The 23,216-nt window shown below is 41.6% G+C and overlaps 2 protein-coding genes across 4 annotated transcripts in view; one reads left to right on the forward strand and one right to left on the reverse strand.

The window, feature by feature from the left end:
* Nucleotides 1-8,783, reverse strand: part of MINDY2 (MINDY lysine 48 deubiquitinase 2) — a 107,067-nt gene extending 98,284 nt beyond the window's left edge. The window contains exon 1 of one of the 3 annotated variants that reach the window (XM_074966249.1): nucleotides 8,030-8,783. In XM_074966249.1, the coding sequence (XP_074822350.1) occupies nucleotides 8,030-8,713 (684 nt within the window). In that variant the 5' untranslated portion in view covers nucleotides 8,714-8,783. The remainder of the gene's footprint in view (nucleotides 1-8,029) is intronic. The other 2 variants (XM_074966250.1, XM_074966248.1) reach the window with 2 other exon arrangements.
* A 7,329-nt stretch (nucleotides 8,784-16,112) lies between these two features.
* ADAM10 (ADAM metallopeptidase domain 10) overlaps nucleotides 16,113-23,216 on the forward strand; it is a 126,031-nt gene continuing 118,927 nt past the window's right edge. The window contains exon 1 of the mRNA XM_074966253.1: nucleotides 16,113-16,410. Within this exon, the coding sequence (XP_074822354.1) occupies nucleotides 16,356-16,410 (55 nt within the window). The 5' untranslated portion in view covers nucleotides 16,113-16,355. The remainder of the gene's footprint in view (nucleotides 16,411-23,216) is intronic.

Here is a 23,216-nt window from a genome sequence, read left to right on the forward strand (position 1 = left end):
ATGTTGCACATCATACAGAAGGAGGAGTTTAAGGTACAACTTGGGCACACTGCTCCTTTGGGGGCAGAGGAGCTGGAATTTCTGTGAGTAGCCAGTGTCAAAGGCTGGATAGTCAAGGGGAACGATTCAAAGGTTCACCTGTTAACCTGCAGGTGAAGACAGGGCTGGCATTGCTCAGAAGGAAGTGCTTGAGTGGCTAACAGGCCGGTGATATTCAGCAGCTGACACCCAGCCAGGCACAGTCAAGACTCCCTCACATGGGAGACATGGGATGACAAGGTGACTCTTAATGCTGGGTGCCCTAAAAACCATCACAATGGTCATGGGAAAATTGAACAAACATCGGTCAGAACTGGCGTCATGGATAGATAGGACCACCATCAGAGAAAAGAGAAGATAAGTTGGAATGATCACATTTGTAAAGGAGCAGATTTTTTGACATAGATCCTTCTAGGGAAACAGTGACTGTTGGACTACACAAGCACTGCCTTACAATACCAGGAATTCAAAGCATACTGCGGTCCCCAGATGCCTTGGGATTCCTTCCTTTCTGAGGCTAGCTGTGGGTGACTAGACACTTTTGCTCTGGGGCTAGAAGAGCTTCTGGTTTTCGACCAAACATCTACTAGTTTCTTCTTGTAATTTAGACTTTAAACTACTTATCTAAGTAATTTGTTTTAGCTAAGGAATTTTAAATAGTTTCTGCACAGCTTAATTTCCCAGGTGCTTTGGTTCAAGACATCACATCCAAGCCAAGAAATACAGAGAATGAGCCTGGGTTTAAGTAGTGCATTTCACCCCTCTCTGTCTGCAGAGTCTGACTCTCATATCTGCTGCCCAATATGCCTTGGGAATGGCCATTTATCAGAATGTTGTTCAGTGTGCCAGGCCATTATACATAAAGTCTGAAAGGATAGCCACACTTTGCTCCATGCCTTCCAAAGGCTTGCTTCAATGGACTGCCCGTCTCATTGCCATCACAGCTGCCATCTGGTGTTCATTTATACAGAACTGTTCTCTCGATCTGGCACACTAATCTGACATTTGCTCTGAGAGAACAGTTCTGCAATTCTTATTTAACTTTAACACTTCAGCCCAACATCCTGGAGGCTGCACGGCAAGCTAGACTCCAAGTTGGAATCTACAGAGCCACTTCAAAAGAAAAAGATAAAAAGTTACTTACCAGTAATTTTAGTTCTTTGAAAGTACAGTTTATACACATTCATGTTACCTGCTCACCTTTCCTGCTTCCTCAAACTTCTAATCTCTCTTTAGGGGAAGGAGCTGTGCTAGTTGGGAACCACACAACTTTCTTACAATTTTGGTTACAAACATTTGATATATAAGGAGGTATTTGTGCAGACCCAATGAGTACTGCTTTTCCAGAAGGTTACCAAAACTCAAGTGTTGCCAGAGGTACTACCCCAGAAGTGTGATTAAACAGAGGCAGAATTCTCAGAGTCACTTAGTTGTACATAATGTTTCTTTTTGTAGCCCTACTCAAAATTGCTAAGGCTGATACTGATGTGGAGTTCTCAAAAAAAACACTGATTGATTTTTCTTCTGACAGAGTAAGAACTGAAAAATCTTGCTGAAATGACAGATTTCATTTTCATCACCACTAGAAAAAAAATTAGAAAAAAAATACTGGAGCATATTTACCTATTTTGCTGCACTGTACAGCTCAACCCTGCCAGTTACTGCAGCTTTTACCAAAGCAAACTTTTTGAAACTTAAACTGATCAAGAACTACCCAAGGTCTTCAATAAGTCAAGGTAAACTCAGTATCTGTGATTAACAGTAGAATGTGAATTGCTAAAAAGACTTTAGACAATCTTATCAATGAATCTGTATATACAAAAGTCAGAGATAATCTATGACGAATTTAGAGCTGCTCTGTTCAGTTCAACATCTTAATCAATTATTTACATAATGGCATAGAGAGTACACTTATAAAGTTTGCGGACAATACCAAGCTAGGGTGGGGAGGGGTTGCAAGTGCTTTGGAGGATAGGATTATAATTCAAAATGATCTGGACAAACTGAAAAGAACGGTCTGAAGTAAACAGGATGAAATTCAATAAGGACAAATGCAAAGTACTCCACTTGAGAAGGAACAATCAGTTGCACACAAACAAAATTGAAAATGACTACCTCGAAGGAGTACCCTACTTTTTGCGGAAGGGATCTGGGGGTCATAGTGGACCACAAGCTAAATAGGAGTCAACAGTGTAACACTGTTGCCCCCAAAAAAAAAAAAAAAAAAAAGCAGCGGGGAGACATGAGAACAGTTTTCAAGTACATAAAAAGTTGCTACGAAGAGGAGTGAGAAAAATTGTTCTTAACCTCTGAGGATAGGACAAGAAGCAACGGGCTTAAATTGCAACAAGGGAGGTTTAGGTCGGACATTATGAAAAACTTCCTAACTGTCAGGGTGATTAAGCACTGGAATAAATTGCCTAGGGAGATTGTGGAATCTCCATCACTGAAGATTTTTAAGAGCAGGTTAGACAAACACCTGTCAGGGATGGTCTAGATAATAATACTTGGTCCTGCCATGAGTGCAGGGGACCAGACTAGATGACTTCTTGAGGTCTGTTCCAGTCCTATGATTCTACGAATCCTGTATATTAACCTCGTTATTTAGACGTTTTCTGTGTCACTATATTGATTTAACACAACAGGAGAGTCTGAAAAAAACAGACAAGAAGGGAAGGAATGACTTAAGAAAAACCACATTTTTACAACCCTCATGTGTTTGCAGAGGAACAATGCCATGATTATAACTTTGAAGATTTTGCCCCCTCTGCAGCTAATCCACAAAATTCCTGTAAACAAAGGACATGAAAGACTTCTGGCAGGTTAAAGGAACTTTCCCAAGAGAATCGGGTAATTATCAGGGGGAGGGGCTATAGAGACAGGATGGGGTGCCTGAAGAAGTTAGGCCTGCCAAGATTACAGTCAGAGGATGGTAAGCCTTTAGGTAAATTACGCATGGTGTTGACTGTTTTAAAATCCTCTTTTCTAAACGCTTTGTTTTTATTGCTAAAATAAATAATACATTGGTTTTAAGACGTCTGATCACCATATGCTTCTGGTCAGACTCCTGAGAGGAAGAACCACAAGTGTATGAAGTCAGTCAGACCTGCTCGGTAAGAACAGTTGATACACAGAATATTGTAGCCCTGGGTCTACTTTAAGAGTGGGAGAGTTGTGGAATTCCACCCCAGGATAGGTAAAAGTACAAGTCACCTGAGGGGATGCACTCAAGAAAGGCACAGAGATGCTGTTAGCCCTGTAACCATGACATACCCCTTACTTTAAGTTGCTGTAAATGTTATTTACAATAGTTTGAGACCATGACATGTTTGTTTATAGGGTGACCAGATTTTCAAGGAAAACAGTAACACCTATGGAGGTAAAGGGTTTGATGGGTGAAGAAAGGAGGAAAAAGACCACTATTCTATTCTCTGTATTTTAATCTTTCTTCCCTCTCCACCCCCCCCCCCACTTCCCTCACTTTTTCTTCTCCCTACATCCTTGCTGCACTCTGCTCTACATTTCCGCTCTAGATACCTCATGATATCTCTCCCTAACACACACAGTACGCTCATTCTCTTTATCCTAACTCTCAGGCTTTGGTCCCTTGTTCCCATCCCCACAATTCCCTGCCACAATCCAGTTTTCACCCATGGTGTAGGGAGAGTGAGCAGAATGTGGACACCTATCATCAGCCTGGATCAGTAGCCAGCTACATACAGACGTGGTGCAGATCAGCTGCAAATAAGCTTGCCACTCTCACCACTGTCAACATAAATCTGATTATAGTTTGGGAGGGGGTGATGGGGAAGTAAAGCAAGTTGGGGTGGGGCAGTTAGCCAGGAGATTTAATTAAATGTAGGGGGTAAAATATTACTGTACAACAAATTAAGTGGAGGTCCCTGAAGTACATGCACGCTTACTCAGTGTGTGATCAATTTCACCAATTTAGCTGGCTAGCAGCTACTTCTGGTAGCCAATCTGCTGGGAATTTCATAAATCAGGACAGAACTCTCTTCTGTAATACTAACAGGAATATTAGGACAGACCCTGAAATTAGAGAGACTTCTTATTTTTCAGGGAAACGTTGTTACCTTATTTATAAAATTAGAGATTACACTGTTCACTCATATAAATACATAGCGACACATGATCATGGTGCACAAAAGTCATGTAAAATTTTGGGTGCAGGGTAAGAGTCTATAATTATACATACATATTATGCATGGTAATAATTGGGGCATCACAGGTTCTACTCCAACTGTGAGTTTAACAGCTGGAAAGTAGGTAAAGGTTCATAAATTGTCCCAATTACCTGTTATATAAAATTGTTTAAGAATAAATGCAAAAGACTGTCTACTAAAGCCAACCAAGGACTGTGTTAAGATCACTTCTGGTAAACAAGAGGAGTATGGAATCAGAAATCAACAGACCCAATTTGGTGCTGAAAAAATTAAGCCTATTTGGTGGACAAAATAATAAGAGGATGGGCTATTCCACTCAGACCATTTTTGAGGTCCCTAAGAAGACACTTTGTGGGGGGGAGAGGGGGGGAGCTACTAATGGAAAATTTTTGTTGTGAAACTCAGACCTTGGCATACCAACGGGAACCCCTTTTTATCCCTCCACTATCTTCCTCCTGTCCTCTTTGTATGTTTCAACTTTTCTACTCAATTCTAAAACAAACTGCACTGCATAGCACCAGCATGACAAGACAAGGCAGCCCACCTAGGTCTGTCCAGCCTTAGAAGAAGCAGTGAAGGAGAGGAACCTGACAAGGCCAGCCAAATTACATTCCTGACCAGGGAGGTAAGCCAGGATCCAGAGCAACAGCTGTTGTGGCCAACCTGCCAGCCCAAAGCATCCATCCATAACTGACTAGCCATCCTGTCTCCTAAAAACAGCAAAAGCAGCTGTATTTCCCCCACCTTTTACTATCCTCTCTCTTCATTTCTTGTGTGTCCCACTGTTTTGTCAAAAGCAGAAAAGTGCGGCTGGTCGCAAGACCGCCCAGTGCGGCCGGCCCATGTGGCTGTCCCGGGGTCAGCCACACAGGCTGCTGCAGAAGTCATGGAATCCATGACTTCCACGACCTCAGTGACAGACACGGAACCCGAGTCATAGTGACTGCACCCTTCTTTCTAATGATAAATGAAATATATGACTAGACTATATTTAGGAGATATCCTTCCTCATGACTTTAAAAAAAAACACCAATAATTGCTGGATTAACACCACTTATCTTTGTCTAATTAAAAAAAACCCTCTATTTAGTAGGAGAATACTGTTTCTTAATCACAAACATTCTAATCTGGGGTTTCATCACATATAAATACGGCACAAAATCACTTCACTCTGGAGAAGGAGACAGTCTGGGTTAATTTTAAAAGTAGGTTTTTGCTTTGTTTGTAAGGTCATCTCCACCTGGAGATCTATGAAGGTATAATATAGTATAATCCTGATTGCCAGCCTACATGCCAAAGATATCTGCATTTCAGTAGTGAAGCTGTATGAATATTTGGCTCAATGCTGCTCCCATTTAAGTCAAAGGTAAAACCTCCACTGACATTTATAAAATGCTTTTCAGAGTAACAGCCGTGTTAGTCTGTATTCGCAAAAAGAAAAGGAGTACTTGTGGCACCTTAGAGACTAACCAATTTATCTGAGCATGAGCTTTCGTGAGCTACAGCTCACTTTGCTTTGTACATCCTGAAGGTTCCCAACACCTACCTCTTAACCACTTTTGGCTCTTTACTTTTTTCATGTCACCTGCTACATTTGAAACAGCCTCCCACTCTCTCTTTCCCTTGCTCATTCAAATTCTTCAGAAAACCTACTTCTTGCCCTAAGCCTTCCTGTGCTGATTGCCTGAGTGATACTTGTGAAAGACTGGTAATATCCTGAACAAACCTTATGGAATTAAGATAAACTTTACTGAATTAAGTTAAACTTTATTCAATTAGGGTTAAGACCTCTGGGGTACATTGTATTAAGAATGCAGTTGTGTATTATTGTGGCTTTGTATGGACTTCCATTAGTAAGGATGGCGAATGCCAATGTACTACTTCTGTTATCAACCCTTTGAAGCCACCCATCTGGAGAGATATGCACTAGCTCAGGGGTTCTCAAACTAGGGGTTGGGACCCCTCAGGGGGTCACAAGGTTATTACGGGGGGTGGGGGTCACGAGCTGTCAGACTCCACTCCAAACCCCGCTTTGCCTCCAGCATTTATAATGGTGTTATGTATATAAAAAAGTGTTCTTAATTTATGGGGGGGGGGGGGGGGGAGAGGTTGCACTCAGAGGCTTGCTATGTGAAAGGGGTCACCAGTACAAAAGTTTGAAAATCACTACACTAGCTCAAAATGGATTCTCCAAGGACCAACAGACAAAGAAAGGATTTTTGAACAAACAGCCTTGTTTTAAACTAGATCAGGGCCTTCTTCTTGATCCAGCAAACAGACAGATCCTCTGGTCCACAGATTACCCCACTCCTTAGGTTAAGGGTGGAAGGACTGGGCCTGCTGAAGCCTCATAAGGCTGGATGTTTGTTCTGAGTTGAAGCTGTAATGAACATGTAACCTGTGGTAACTTATAACTATAGCAATTACACCTGTTAACCATCTCTGAAGAGAAAGCAAGTTGTTATCCTCAGGTAACCTGTCTGGGCTGGGAACAACATAATGAAGGCAGAGAACTGTGCAGCTTGGAAATACCATGATCAGAAGGGGAGGGGGGGGGTCTCCACCCACAAAGGAAATGGCTGAGGAGCTAGAAGCCTCAGAGTGGGTGCCCTTAACTTGACCAATGAGAGGAAATACAGATGCAATTGCCCAGAGCTGTCACAATATCTTACAGTACATGGGATAACAGTCAGGGTGCATCTGTTTGGGTTAGATAATTGGCTTTTCTTGAGAGGGGAAACCCTCTGGGTGGTTTTAAAGGGGAATGCAAATTACTACTTAGCATTAATAGCTACTTTCTTTTCAAAATCCCCTTATAAATATTAATCTTAACACCATGCTATGAATTGTAGAGAAGGATTATCCCCATTTTACAGATGGGAAAAATTGAGACAGAAGTTAAAATGATTTCCACTGCAGCCTTGGATAAGTTATTATTCAAGACAGGATTAGAACATGGGAGTTTCTGGTTCCCAGTCCTTTGCACAATCTTGGCATATAATACTAATTAATATTAGATCTTTACAATATGCTTTATACAATTACAGCTGTGTAATTATTATTAGGGATGTGCTTAGTAAAACACTATGCCAGTTATTAATTTGCCAAACAGCAATAATAGGTTTATATTTATAAACAACTGTATACAGGCCCAGCACTCCTGAAAACAGGTAACTTTCTGCAAATTGTCATGCATGTTCCCATCACCACCAATTTGTAGAACAGATTTCTATTTCTTAGACTGCTACACGTATTTCCAGTAACATATCACTGTTATGATTGTTTTGTGAAGCACCATCTACATTACTATTGCTATTTAAAAAGTAATAGCAGCACTTTACAAAACAGTCTTACCTATATTGCCAGTGCTACACAGTACAAATAATAGAACTGTTTTGCAAGATCCCATGTATTTTCCCAGCACTTGGAGTGAGAGATGTGCACACTTTAAGTGTTATGTAAAGCATATCAACAATAATAGGCTTCCCTTTAAGAAGTGTAGTGTCTAATGCTGTAGTAATAGGTCTGACATAAATGGTTGTGTATAGGTTGTCGCACTATATAGATTTGTGATTACAGAAGTACTGTGCATATTTCCAGGGCTACAGGAATAGCTATTAGGTTTGTGAAGCATCTTGTACGTTTCCAGAGCTCTACAAATCATAACACAAAGTGAGATATATGTAGTGCGGGGCTGTGCGCATCTCCACTATCACGGAGACTGTAACTGGGTCTGCGCGAAGCCTCAGGTGCGTTTCTGCTGCTATAGATATTGTCAATTACTCCCGGCCCGGGGGATACGATACCTTCCAAGCCAGCAGCAGCACGTTCATGATGGCCAGCAGCGGGCAGGGCCCGTTCTCGTTCTGGGTGATGATCGGCGTGTTCTCCTCCTTCCAGCGGACCCACTTGATGTGATAGACCGACTGGCCGGGAAAGCGCTCCTTAGAGGCCGACAAGAGCTGAGCCGCCGCCGTGGGCCCGTCCCCTCCGGGGGTCGGGGCCTTGCCCTCTGCTGCCGCCACCGCCTCCTCGGCATCACTATTGAGCTCGGAGCTGCTCGGGCAGCAGGAGTGCAGGTTGGAGAAGGACTCCAGGGAGTCCAAGCTCCGCGACTCCTCCTCTGGGGGGCTGGGGTCGCCGCTGCTGCCGGCCTCCCCGGGGCCGCTCTCCAAGGCAGGAGCCGCCTCAGGGTTCTCAGTCACGGCTGGCTCCTCGCAGTCCGCAGCGGACCGGCGGCTCTCACCGGCCAGCACGGGAGACCCCAGCGAAGCAGGAGAGTCCCTCCCGGGGCCCACGGCAGGCGGGGGAAGAAGTGGAGGGGACGGACCCCACTGCCCGCCGCCCTCCTCAGCAGTCACAGGTCCATCCCTGCTACTACCCCCCGCCTCTTTCTCCACCGACCCCTCCAGGATGATTCGGCCCGCAGCGCCCCCGCCGCCCCTCTTCAGCGCGCCCAGGGGCGGCGGGGGCTGCGCCAAGCTCTCCATGGCCGGCCCGCCGCCCGCCCGCCGGCCTAGCTCTCTACTGGCTCCGCAGAGGCTGTTCCTTCGCCAGCAGCGCCCTGGACGCCATGACAGCGGCAACGGCTCCGCCCCGCGGCGCCACCCCTGGGACGTGTGGGTGGGAGGGGAGCCGCTTCAGATCGCCGCTAGGGTGGGGAGCGCGCGCGAGAAGTAGGAGAGGCGCGGCCTAAAGGCTCGATTTGAGCCTGGGCAGGGGGCGGAGCGAGGAGCTGGTTGTACGCTAGCGACGCGAGCCCGAGGAAGCGAAGGGCGCGAGAAGCCGGGCACGCAGCGCCGACGGATTTGAGTCCGACGGGGAGTGGCGAAGGCGCGCGGCCCAGCGGCGCGAGCCCGAGGGAACAGGTGGGGAGGGTGCTAAGAGGCGAGCGCGTGCTTGGCAGTTTCGGATGAGATAATTGCAATGTCCAGTTGGGCATCCACCATGTAATCGCGTGCGTGGCTCGTGCCTTCAGGATACGGGTAGGGCAGGCACCTGTTTTCTAAGCCAAAAAACAACAGCAAAGCCGACTCCCTATTCCCAAGCAATACTCAATTTGCTGACTTAATTTGTGGTTCCCCATTTTATCATACAGGCTGAAAACGTTTGTGTGTCTTTGAAGATTCATATTTTCCTTTCAAAGTCAATACCTGCTTTCCTCTCCCCGGACCCAACAGTTTGCTGTTCAGTCTCAAGTTACTCTGTTATTTTGCTAATAATGTCCGTGAACAAATATAAGGCACAATACAGCTATCTGAACGAGATGTGCCTTAGATACTTTTTAAAACCTTTTTATTCATTGCAAGCCGTGCACGAGTTCTGGAATAGCGTGTTAGGAGCGGGCAGCGCACACTGCTACAGCGAAAAGGAATCTGGGCTCACAACAATTACATTTGCAAAGAGCTCTCACTATTTTGCAGGAAGTTGAAACTCGGGGCATAGGACCAGCGCAGAGGGCTCCAGTCACAGCCTTTTTAAAGGAACAGTGCAGCTGCTTTTCTGAGCTGTAACAAAGAACCATAAGAAAAGGAGTACTTGTGGCACCTTAGAGACTAACCAGTTTATCTGAGCATAAGCTTTCGTGAGCTACAGCATAAGCTCAGGAAAGCTTATGCCCAAATAAATTGGTTAGTCTCTAAGGTGCCACAAGTACTCCTTTTCTTTTTGCGAATACAGACTAACACGGCTGCTACTCTGAAAAGAACATAACAGCTATACTGGGTCAAACCAAAGGTCCATGTAGCCTAGTGGTTCTCAAACTTTTGTACTAGTGACCCCTTTCACACAGCAAGTCTCTGAGTGCGACTCCCCCCTTATAAATTAAATATACTTTTTTATATATTTAACACTATTATAAATGCTGGAATGAAGCGGGGTTTGGGGTGGAGGCTGACAGCTCATGACCCCCTATGTATTAACTTTGTGAACCCCTGAGGGATCACAACCTCTAGTTTGAGAACCCCTGATCTAGCCCATTATCCTGTCTTCTGACAGTGGCCAATGCCAGGTGCCCCAGAGGGAATGAACAGAATAGGTAATCATCAAGTGATCCTGTCGCCCATTCCTAGCTTCTGGCAAACAGAGGCTAGGACACCATCCCACCCCATCCTGGCTAATAGCTATTGACTATGACCAAAGGACTATTATGTTCTTCTGAAAGAAATTGTAACATAACCAAGATGAAAACCTCACAAAGTTCTCACTTCCTGTCAATATCAGGGATCTGGGGAAGCTGGGAGAAATATCATCCACAAAATATTAAATACCGTCTCAGTTCCAAGGAATTATTTTCCTTTCTATATATATGTTTCAGTGGTATGCATTCATTTGCGAACCATCTATGCTTTAAAATGTTATAAATGTATGGTTAATGTAAACCATCATTAAAAAAAACTAATGTCACTTTATGATTCAATTGAATACTAAGCAAAATCCCCAACTGAGATAAAAATGTGAGTTTGTAAAATGAAGGGTTGATAGAGACTTGTGAGGCGGGGCAAGTAAGAATTTTCTTTTTCCATACTCTTATCTGTCTTTGTTTCTCACTCTAAAAATCACTCCTTCTCTCTTGGTGTTATTTAAAGTCTTTGGAAACAATTACTTCAGCATGAGTAGCTTCCTGTGAAGCAATGGACGTTCTTGTAACTTTCCTAGTCCTTCCTGTGTATATCCTCATGTAATACTTCTTACAGATACTTTTTAATCAAATAGAAGAACTAACTCAGCCTTTCTAACTTATTCTGTAAAATATTCTTCTACTATTTTGCCAAGACAACAGGAACTAAAAGCAAGTGTTCAAAGCCTTAAAATTTAAATATTAATTTGATGTTTTAGTACATAGTTGACAACTTCTGAAAAGCAAACTATAAAACTGGATTGTGTCCTCTATTTTTAAAAAAAACCTTTTAAATAGGAGTGCATAATAAACAATTACACACTTTTATAAATTGCTTATTGTTGACTTTTCTTGATAATTTTCTCATTGGGTCAAAAAATAACAGCACCATCACAGACAAATGCTATACCATTTTTGAAGTCAGATAGAATGTGCTGTAACCTGCGGGAGTTGTGGGGCGAGGGTTATTTGACAGTAGCACTGTGACCTGACAACAGAGGTTGAATGCAAATGTGATAGTCTCACTGTAACCTGAAAGCAGGAACCGTAAACAAATCTTTCATTGTAATCCTGCAGCATTTTGTGTTACCTTTTGGCCCCTACTGAAGTCTTCTCTCTGGGGACTGTGACCAGTTTGTAAATACAGTGACAGAGAACAACTTGTTCAAAATATAGTATTTATTTATCCATAGGAACATAACAAATAGAGCAAAAAGGGTTAAAGCAACAAAAGCTTAAACATATATTGTCTTACCTAAATTTAGCTCCTGCTGCATCCAGTTAGATAGTCCTGATTTAGCTTTGGTAACCTCTGCCTCATTTTCCTGAGGACCAGGCTGTAGCCTGCTTTTCTGCAGAGCCTTGTCTTCTCAGGCTCAGCTTTTTAACCACTTTCAAGCTCTTCGTTGAGAGTTCCTGCCTCAAAAGCCCTGGAATTTCAAGCTGGAATCTACCCTACCTTCTTGTGGGATCATACCCTGATTCCACATTAGTGAAGATAAACCTCAAAGGAATTATCACCTCTTTTGCTGTTTGAGTACTGGCCATTGATTTTTGTTTCCTGCAAAGCTAAATAAGGCTATGGTGTTGGCTACCCTAGAGAGCTTACACCAGCATAGCTTCACTATTGTAAGCTCTCTAGTGTAAGCACTAGTAGCATATACCTCGATAGTATTCATCATCATGTTCTTGTTGACAGGTTTCCATGCCCCATTTAGGGCTTATGTCCCGCCCTCCCTTTCTGTTTCCCTTGGTTTCAAGGTTTGGCACCATCGGCCATTTTGAAAAAAAATATTATTTTTTATGTTTGAATAGGGGGTATGTTGTGTGCTTGAGCTTTGACACATTTGATTGATTGCTTAGAGAAAAAGGTTGAAAGAATAGAGTGAGAGCGTAAAGATTTTTTTTAAAAAAAAAGCTTTGGTAAGGTTTAGAGGAAAAAAGGAAAGAAAGGTTGTTTGGTTAGGTTTAGTAAGGAGAGATGATTTTAAAGGCCTAGTTTGGCATGTTATTAAAGAATAAATTTTGAGGTAAGTTTAAAAGGTGTATTAAATATAAGGGTAGGTTAAGAGCATTTAAAAAAGAGTTAAATAAAAGTGAAAAATATAAAGAGTTTAAAAAAAGAACACACATGGCAAAAAAAAAGGAATTTTATAAAGCAGAAACTGTTTAGTAAACACATGGTAAAAAGTATAAAGGGAGGTTAATAAAAAAGCATTTAAAATGTTAAATACAGTATAAGGGTAGGTTAAGAAAAGAGCATTTAAAAAGAGTTAAATAAAAGAGAAACATATGAAGATAGGTTAAAAGTGAGAACAGGGCAAGAAAAGGGAAAAGGAAGCCCCTTTGGAAAGGGCAAAGATAGCACATGGTTAAGTTAGAGAGAAAGATCTTACCCTACCAACTGTTCCTGGGGAAAGAAGGAGCTTCCAAGGTTTACAGCCCCTCAGGCTAGTTATCTCCACCTTTGGATTGGACCAATTAGATGCTGTTCTACAGCTGCATCATAGAACACATTTTCCTGAAGCAATCCTATAGACCCAAGATTTTTAAACAAGAGCCGTCTCCCTCCCCTCCCCTCACTACTCACCCCCTTTAACTGCCTTATTCTTATCTAAAAAAAACCAGACCCCAAGCATTTTTCCCGCCATGTAGCCCTTTTACATAGGTGCTTTAATAAAGGTTAAAACCATAAGCCTTAGTAAACAAACAGTTTTTAAAAGTTTCCCCCCTATGTTTTAGACTAAAATTGGTCATTTTTTAGTGAGGACAATCTGAAGCTGCAGCAAAGCCCCTGTTAGCAAAAACAGCATCTATGAGTCAGTGGATCAGAGATAAGGCTGCTTCTTCCCCCACTTTTTAACAAAAGCAAGTAAAAGGTATATTAAGTTTTGTAAAGGAATAAAGCTCTGCTTTATAACTACTTGAAAAGGCAAGCCTATATGAAGAAACATCCCTTCATTTATAGGTTTTTTAATAAAACATGAGCATGCAGAAGCACTCCAGAGTTAAACCCACAAACCCTTACTAACAAAAAGTTTTTAAAAGCTTTTCCCTATGCTTTTAGTGAGGACAATTTGAAGCTGCAGCAAAAACAACATCTGTGAGCCCGTGGATCAGAGAAAAGAAGGCTGCCCGCTGCTGGTCTGGGGTTCCATCAGTTGTATTCAACAAATACAAGTAAAAGATATATTAAATTTTGTAATGAAATAAACACTTTAAAAGACAAGCCTATATGAAGATAGAGCCCTTTATTTAACATTTTTATGTGTGTTTCAATTAAAAAAATAAAAATATGAGCATGCAGAAACACCCCAGAGTGAAAACCACAGAACCTTAGTAACAGCTAATTTATATTCCCCTTATTCTGTAATCCAGTGGATCAGAGAGAAGTTTATTTTCCTCCCCACTTTTTAACAAATCCATGTGAAAGTTATATTAAGCTTTCATTTTCTTAGGACTTTTAGATTTAAATATGAATATTTCTGTTGCATTATCAGAATATCTTTGTTTTTAAATGTTTGCAGCCAGTGTGCTCAGGGACAGGTACAAGCTCCTGTGTTTGTTTTGGGTCCATAGGTTTTATTAAAATAATATATCACAGGTTGGAGCTGTGGCTTTCTCTACATTTTAAAAATGGATAAGACTACTGTAATTAGGCTACCCAGTGATCCATACACTATAGTCTGCCTTAGCAATGCTCTAGGGGTCACCCCTTCAGTTTGCTGGGTTTTTTATGCGGACTTCTTTCCTAACTTTTAAAACGTGTTAAAGTATTAACAAATGGTGAGAGTGCATTGAAAAACACTTTGTGAAAGTTATAACAAGTATTTTATTTCATTTACTGATTGTAAAAGACAAAAACCATCGCTTTGTGAATGCATGAAGCTCAGAGATAGCCTATCTGAAGAACACCCCCCCTCGACTTTTCCCCCATACTTTTAACACTTGCTAAACATGCTGTGTTTCATGATATAAAGGGTTTTTTTTAACATTTAACATGAAAATACAGCACTGACTGAGATGTAACATAACATAACCTTTTTAAAGGATATTCTGTATGGAGTGAGGCCTGCTTGAAGCATTATGTTCGTTTTTTTAAAAGTTTAACATGAAAAAGCAGTATTGACTGAACTCTAACAAAACAAGGCCACTCTTAGCGATATTTTGTAGAAGTTTAGTGAACTAAAAAGGCTTAAGATACTAGCCTATCCTTTTAAAAATAGTGTTTTTAAAGTACCAAAACAGCAACTGGGCAAGAATATGAAAAGTGGCAATTGATGGGAGTTTACATATGTATTTTAATAAAAAAACAAAATTAACAAAAAAATACACAAGATTGCTTTTTAAAGTTTGGATTTATACAAAAATCAGAAGAAAAAATTAGCATACGTAAAAAAAGTTAGCTGTTTTTTACCAGAGATAAGGAGTCTGCCTGCCCCCCTCGCCCCCCGGCACACACACCTTCCTACTCACCCACTCTCACTCACTTTCTTCTTTTCTAATGTTTTTTAAAATCTAAACCGAGGACAAACACATTTTTAAAAAAGCCACAGAGATCAGGCCATGGGGGTGAGAAAGCTGTCCTGAGTTTTAGGTTTCAGAGTAGCAGCCCTGTTAGTCTGTATTCGCAAAAAGAAAAGGAGTACTTGTGGCACCTTAGAGACTAACACGTTTATTTGAGCATAAGCTTTAGTGAAACAGTTTTGTAGGCAGACATTCTGTGTTAGTTGTTACGCTTTAGCACAGGCAAGCGTTTATCATCGGAAGCACTTTCTCACTTTATGAGGTATTATCTCCCCCATCCTACCGCCTGTCAGAAATATTAACAAAAACAAATTTAAAGATGTTTGTTGCTTTGTAGCAGTGGCTGCAAAAGGGACTGGGGAGGGGAAGGAAATATTCCTGCATAGGGCCCCATAGCAGACTCTCTGGGGTAGCACTGACTCTGGGGTTTCTTGCACCTTCCCATTGAGCACATGGTGTTGGCTACTTATAGAAAGAGGATACTGGAGCACATACTGGGTCTGACCCAATATGCCAGTTTCCTAACAATATAATGCAACAAGGGGGGGCCTTTAACTCTTGGGTCTATTGTTTCTACATGCAGAATCAAAAAGCGAGGAATCAAGACTAGTCACGTTTGCCCAGGGAAAAAGGCAAGGGAGGAATAGCATGGGGACTCGGGAGGCTTCACGCACTAAAGGTGTGAGGGAGAAGGTAATGGATCACTCGTCTACGGAGATCTAGACTTTCGTTGAGGAAGCCCTTTTCATTGTGGGTTGTAGATAGGGCTTAAATTCTTAGAGTATTTCCCGGACCCTCACCCCCGCGCTATAAAACCTCTGGGGGATTTGAAAATATTTACAGGAGCTCTGCTCCGGACAGCTCCTGCTGAACGTAGGGGAAGCGCGTACTGGGAGAGGGAGGCTGTATTGTTGGGCAAGGGGGAGTAGGCGTCTGCTTGCCGTTTGCACCTTGCACGGCCCCTTTGTCGGTGCAGCGGTGGTCTTTACAGTGTGCTGCTAGTGCATGCTGCTGCGCGTGCACGCCCCACGCCAGCGCCTCTGCCCGAACAATGAAACGTGGGGGACGGGGACGCTACCCCTTTAAGACAGCAGGCACACTATTTTCCAGCAACGCCCCGACGCTTGGGTCTGGCTCGGGGGCTCCCTGTACCACGTGGGAGGAGGCGGGTCTGAGCGTGGCCGATCGCGCGCTGTGGGCGTGCCCCCGAGCCCCGCCCCTCCCTGGTGCTGGCGTCGCGCGGGGGGCGGGCGGACGGACGGCGGAGGTAGAGTGGCTGTGGCTCCAGCAGAGGGGCGCGCTGCCGGGCGGGCGCTGAGGCGGAACGAGTCGCCGAGTCGAGGGTTGGAGGATCGGGCGGAAGCGTCTGCCTGTGCGGCGGCGAAACGAAGGGAAGCGCCTCGGTGCCCCTCCCGATCCCAGTCCCTGGCCGGAGCGGATGCGCTGCGGTTAGGAGGAAGCGGCGGCGGGGCCTGGGCCAGGCGAAGATGGTGCTGGTGGGGGCGATAATCCTGTTCTGCTCTTGGGCGGCCGGAGCCGGAGGTAGGGACTGGACGGGGCCTGGCACCGGGCGGTGTCTCTGCCACCCCTTGTTGGGGGCGAGTGAGGGGACTGCTCGAGGCCGCGGGGGGGGGGCCGCTCCGCGTCTCCCCCATTTATAGCCTCGAAGGGAGCCCGGGGCCTCTTCCAATTGCTGGCTCCCGTCTTTGGAGCGGATCTGGGCCCCGCTTCTCGGGGATCTCCCCCTGAGTTACCCGCATGTCAGGCCTGGGTTAGATCCGTGGGCGCTTCTCTTTCCCTCCACCGCCAGATTGCTGGGCCGGATCCAGACCTTCCTGTACGGGCTCTTGTCGCCCCCCCCCCCCCCCCCCCGTTACTGGGCTAGGTCCAATCCCCGCACCACCCGGTGATTCTTCTCCCCGCAGGTCACTGAGCTGCATTCTTCCTCTTCCTCCCCCGAAGAATCTGTCCGCTGGGATTTGTTTTCTGCCCCATGGTTCCTAGGCTGGGTCTCACTTCCCTTTCCCTCGTCCTCTGGGACTTTCTTTATGGCCTCAGGATCTGTGATTGCCCAAGCTCGTTCCCTGTTGTTCTCTCTAAATCTTCCTCCCCCGCCCGTTGTGTGACGGGAGCGGTAAGATGGTCTGTGTTTGAGAGAGAACAAGGCGAACAAACAGCAGAGCATGGGGGTGGTTGTTGCCTGGTGAATTGTCTTTCGCCCTCAACAAGGCATACAGTAAACCTTACCAAACCACTTTCAGGCACATAAAAGATGTAAACTGGCTGGAACATCCTCCCTCTCCCCAAGGAAGAACATCTTCAAGAGAAAGTAGAGTGGTTGAAAGTTGAAAGCTATTGTGTGTTAAAGGTCTGGGAAGATGATTTAGCCCTTTGTTAACACTTCTTAAAGCTCCAGTTTCTATGTAATAATTTCCCAGTTTTTGAGGTCACTTGAGTTTTTAAAGGCGGAAGTATGGTTAGTGAAAGAAGTTAGAGCTGCCTTATCTGCTGTGGAAATAGAATATAAAAGCTGGGATTTCCTGGAATGGAACTGTAGTTACAGCTAGGGGCTTAACTCTGTCCCAGGCCAGGGAACCATAACCTTGGAAGAAGCGCTGTTGCTTTTGACACTATTTTTATAGTGGCTTCCTAACCGTGAAATGCACTTTGGGATTAGGAAGCTATTAGGGGAGGTGTTTTTGGGGGGGGAGGAGGGGGATGACTCTGGAAATGGAAGGGTTAACGGCAGCATAGATGGAGCAGTTGATAGAGGGATGGATAGAGTCTTTGATAAGGGTCTTTTACTTGTCACTTATTCTGTTTGTCTGAGCTCTGTTTCTGTACATTTCAGTATTAATGAGATTGTGCAAAAGATGTCATTTTGGATGAATTGTAATAAAACAATTTTGAAGTAGCTACATGAAGACTTCAGAACACAGTTTTTAGGCAAAGCCAACAGAAAAATACTTCTAAGATAGAGTTGAGAAAGCAATCCAGTTTATGTTGTCAAAACACACACTAATACTGCAGTATCTAGTATTTATATAGGTCAGAATATGGACCAAGTTTTGGTACTGATGTTCTTGTAATTTTGCAAATATTAGGACATAACGTTCTTGTTTTAAAATATATTGGAGTACTATTCAAGGGTTTTTCCTCAACACTTTATATAAATTGATTAAATTGCTCTGACAATAGGAGCATTTGAGTTAGTTCATCCTCTGTTCTTAAAATCACCACATTCTTGTGGTGGTCTGCTTATTTTATGCAATAAAATAATGCTTTAAGTACACTGAGAGTAAACTTAGAATGTACAAAAGCAAATTCACAGGATGCCAGTTTTAGATCCGGATCTGTCAGTTTTACTTTGGAAATTCATATTTGGATTAGCCAATGAAAGAGGAATGGGGTTCTATTTTTATATATAGATAGATAGATAGATTTGGGAAATGTATCAAACCTGTGACCTATGTTTTTGTGTGTAAACATAATCCTCAGCAGAGATAGTAACATATTGGGATTGGTGTTGGTATCCATTTCCGCCCCCCCTCCCTCCCCAAATGATGCATGTGACATGGATCAGGTTTCATTCTCAGTTTTGCATTATATGTTGGAGGCATAGAAGTCTGTCTTTAATTGGAATCTAAATATGTGTTTTACAGCGGTGTAGACAAATATTTTTAAAAAAATCAAATTATTTTTATTTTTTTATTTACATGTTTTATTTACTTTTCATTTTGCAGTGGATGTGCTGTAGTTATTTTTGCAGTTTACAGAACCCCAGATTTTACAGTGTTTTTTTTTTTTTTTTTTTTTTTTTTTTACTAAAACTTCACATTTAAAATGTTAACGTATAGAGGGAAAAGACACATCTCTAACCTTATAAACATAACTGTAAAAGCAGCACAAACTCTTACAGAATTGAGAAACAAATTGCCAGAGCTCTATTTCCAACCAATACTACCTTCCAATATAATGAACTTACACAAGTCAAGAAAGCTGAAATAACTTCAACCAGGCAGTGGTCCTCCATCAGTGTTTACAGTTCAAAGTCATTAGGATTTATGCTCTTTAGTCACATAGGTGCTTTTGAAAATACCACCCTCGGAGTGCTTAAATGCTTCTTAAAATGTTGACGTGCACATTAAAAGTTCATAGTTTTGTTAATATGTTCAATGTCTAAATAACTTATGCGATTTTGTTTTGAAATGACAATGGTTTTATGCCACTAAAAGAAGCTTTCAGTAAAATATGTTCACCTTGATGCATTGAAATGAATGTACCTGTTTAAGTGTTAGCAAGATTAGGTCCTTAATTCTTAATATATTATGGTTTTTTGCTCATAACAGTTCTGTTAAATTCAAATACATCTATCAGTACTGGCATCAAAAGGAGCAACATTTATAGTTTAATTATAAATTGTAATCTAAAACTGTCCTAGTAACACAAATTTTCAAATCAGTTTTTACAAAGCCTTAACTTGATTTGAATGAATATCTTTTTGAAGTCATCTGACAAATCACCTTGAGTTGAATGGCTCCAGCCTGCTTGATAGAAAGTTTGTTTAGAAAACCACTTAAACTGTATACATGCTCAGGTTCCAGCGACAACCGGTTTTCATTGGGTTCCACTTTTTAAAAAGTACTGTCACTTAATAAATTGTTCTAGGGCAAAATGATTATTGAAATGTCCTTATTGTGATCTTTTGTAATCATTAATACATTTATTAATAACGTTCAGAACCAATTCCTACAAACATATATACATAAGTGTTTAAGGATCAGTGCCTATACAAACTTATGTCAATATAACGTCGCTTTGGGGTGTGGAAAATCCACACTCCTGAGCAGTGCAGTTATACCAACCTAACTCCTTGTGTAGATAGCACTATGTCAATGGGAGGCTTCTCCTGTCAACATAGGTACCACCTCTTAGGGAAGTGGAATACTTACCTATATAGGAGAAACTCTACTGTCATATAAGTGGCGTTGTCTATGCTTAAAGAGTTTAGGGAAAAGCCTGTCTTGAAGTTAGACCACTTTCTGTTAGCAAATTATGTTGAAGCTAAGTAAATGTAGCATTCAGGAAAAAAGTGATCCGGCTCTACAGTTACAGGATTACAATAATTAGCATATACATCCATTTTTCACAATTGGAAGAAGTGGAATCATTTGGAGTTCTGTTTTAGAGAGATGCAAACTTGCTAGCTTCATGCGCCTAAAGCTGTTAAGAATTTTTAAAAGATAAGTCTTTAACTTAAAAGTTAGAAACTAGAATCCTGAAATTAGTTATTGTCTATAAGAAATACAAGGTGTGTGATGTAATATCTTCTGTTGGTGAGAGAGAAACTTTTGAGCCACACAGAGCTCTTCTGGTCTGTTACCTCACCCACCTTGTCTCTTTAATATCCTGAGACTGACACAGCTACAACTACTCTTATTGCTTATAAGAATTTTTAATGTACAGTTCGAAAAGTTAAATTGAGCACTGTGGAGGCATTTGGTTTAGGGGCTATTCAGTGACTTACACTACTATTGCATCCACAAGCAAGGCAATAGTCAATGATGCGTGTGTGTGGGGGGGGTGTTCTTGACAACGTTTAGCACACACTACACATACCAGTTTTCTATGAGGAAGCAGGAAGCAACTATTAAATGATGTTAATGAGTTCCAAACAGGGTAGATTTGATTTAAATCACTAGTCAGGAAGGTTCGATTTAATCATAGATTTCTACATAAAAGTACATTCTTGTTGGTTGTTATAACATTAATACATATTCTTCACAACTCACAGATAGATGTAGGTTTCATTTTTAGGAGGTGCACACTATATATTTTTTAAGTGATTTATTTTGAAAACTTTTCAGATTAGTTTTACAGCTATATCAGAAAATGAATGATGGTTTGGTTATTTCATTTACCAAAGGTAATTGAAGCAGCTATCTATGAAGTCATTGGGAGGTGAACTATTTCCAATTCGACAGGTTAATCATTAATTTTGGAGGATTGTCTTGCCATGCAGTATTAGGAGGAGGATATCGCTAGACAGACATTTAAATTGTTTTATTTAACTAAAACAACAATGTTATATATTCTGGATTTTTTTCTTCAACAGCAAACCTATAATATTTTAACAAAACAAGCATATGAATTTTTGAATTTAAACATTCACATTTTTTAAAATCAGGTTTGTTTTTGTTAAAATTGTTTTTAACTAAAATAGTTATATGCAATTAAAAAAACCCCCAAATATTAAATCAATTGTGTAAGCTGGGTCAACATGAGAAACTTAAAATATTGGCTTCTGCAGCTAACTCAGTCGTCTTCACCTTCATTTTCCTGTTTGTTCATAATCTGGAAAAGGAAAAACAAGCTTTCCTGCTTTTTCAGGTCCCAAACGATTTCTCAATTTGTCATGAATTAGTACAAAGGAAGAAAATATTCTTTCTAAATCAGCAGAAGAAGTGAATGCTGTTAAAAGTGAGATTATCACTTCAACAGAATCTGAATCCAAGTGATTAAGTGACTTCTACCAGTTCACTGGTGTGACTTTCTTTAAAACATCATCAGCAAACATATATTTCTTGAATGGTTCTTATTCCCAAACTGGGTCTCTCTTACTGCCTGCTGCTATTATAGGTTTTCCCTTCTAGTGAGAGAATGGTATGGTAGATCTCAAATCAATGAAGGCTACGCTTAGAAAGACCTGAAGACTTCTGGAATATGCTGCTCAGAACAGTTTCACTTTTGTTTCTACTGCCTGTCCCTCCCTTCTCACATTTATCTCCAGACTACTTCTTGTCCAGATCTATTCCACACCCAGCAATCTTCTATTAATTGAACTCTTGAAACTTTGCACTTGTAGAGAGAGGTAAGGGATTGACTCTGTGTACACAAATTTGCAGAGGGACAATAGGGTTGAGGTCTGTTATTTCTCAACTCTATATTTTATTTATTTATTTAAAAACATTTATGCTGTTAACAAGCATGTTATCTCTGGAGACACAAATCCACAGTTTGAGAACTGCAAAACTAAGCCTCTCTGATGGTATCTTCTAGACTGAGCACTGAGTCCCATTGGGTAGATGGAAAGATTAACCTAAATCTATACAGAAGCCCCTGGAACCCGTTAAGATTGGGTCCCTAATCCATGAACTATTGGAACTCATTTACAAAACTTTTCTTAAACATTACATGAATATATTGTCTCATAGAATTATAATTTATAATCCCTATTCCATGATGAGATAGCTTTGAGCTATAATATATCTTTATCTTTAGATTGGTTTTTTTTTCATAAAATGCTTTTTGAGGAAAAAATCTGATTTAAATTAAAAAAATCATTTTTTTAATTAAATCATTGATTTTTATCCACCCTCGTTCCAAAATGAGTTGCTTCCAGTCTTCAAAGAAGGTGAATATAGTCCATGGTCTTCTAGTTGAGGGATAGAAAAGTGTGGGATAGGAAATGGGCCTGGGAGAACTTTTGGCCTCAAAAGTTAACCTGTGTGATTGGCACGTGGGTTTGAGGATCTGGGTTGGCCGTGTCCAATTGTGAGCTATACTACAAAGCTATACCTGAGTTGCTATATCCTTACAAGTGCTGTGTTCACTCATGTCACTAGGACTTCTTGGGGTATATTCTGTGGTTCTTTGTGCTCTGGTAAGCTGAGCTGCTCTGATTCTTCTCCAGTGAATTGTGAGAGAACTTGTCTGTCCTTGTGGGCACATGGAGGGAATTGTGGCAATACCTTGGAGGATTATTAGTGTTTTAAGAGATTTAATCTGCATCCTCACCACAGAGCGGGTGTGTTACCAGCCCGAACAGAAGTGGCACTTGAGCTTTAATCTATACCCCAAGCCGGACAGCTAGGATTTAAAGCACCACCAACCTCATGTGAGAGGGTTTTGTGTGTGATGGGGAGAGGGGATTTAGGAGCAACACCTGAGTTAACTCAGCAGTGAGGTGCATGATGGAATTCAAGCAGTTTCTAAATCTAGCTAAGCTAAAAAATTTGATGTAGGTTCATGTGTGACCTTCATCTGTAGTACTACCAAATTGGGATTGTCTTTATATTTCAGTGATAAAAGAACACTGCCATTTTGAAATTCTTTTTTCAGTTTTCTTTTTAAAAGTCTTAGTAAATTGAGGTACCCTTGCTTTCTATTGCCATTTTTTGTTTAAAACACGCTCTTTTGTTTTTCTTTCCTGTTGTATAAAAAAAACCCCACAAATAAGGGAAATTAGCTCTGAGGAAACTTACTAAGCACCAAACTCAGAGGAAGAAAATTGTACTTTTTTTAAACTATTACATAAAATAATTTAAATAGATATGATTTTTTTGGTT

Source organism: Natator depressus, chromosome 10 (genome assembly GCF_965152275.1).
Source record: "Natator depressus isolate rNatDep1 chromosome 10, rNatDep2.hap1, whole genome shotgun sequence".
Lineage (NCBI taxonomy): Eukaryota > Metazoa > Chordata > Testudines > Cheloniidae > Natator > Natator depressus.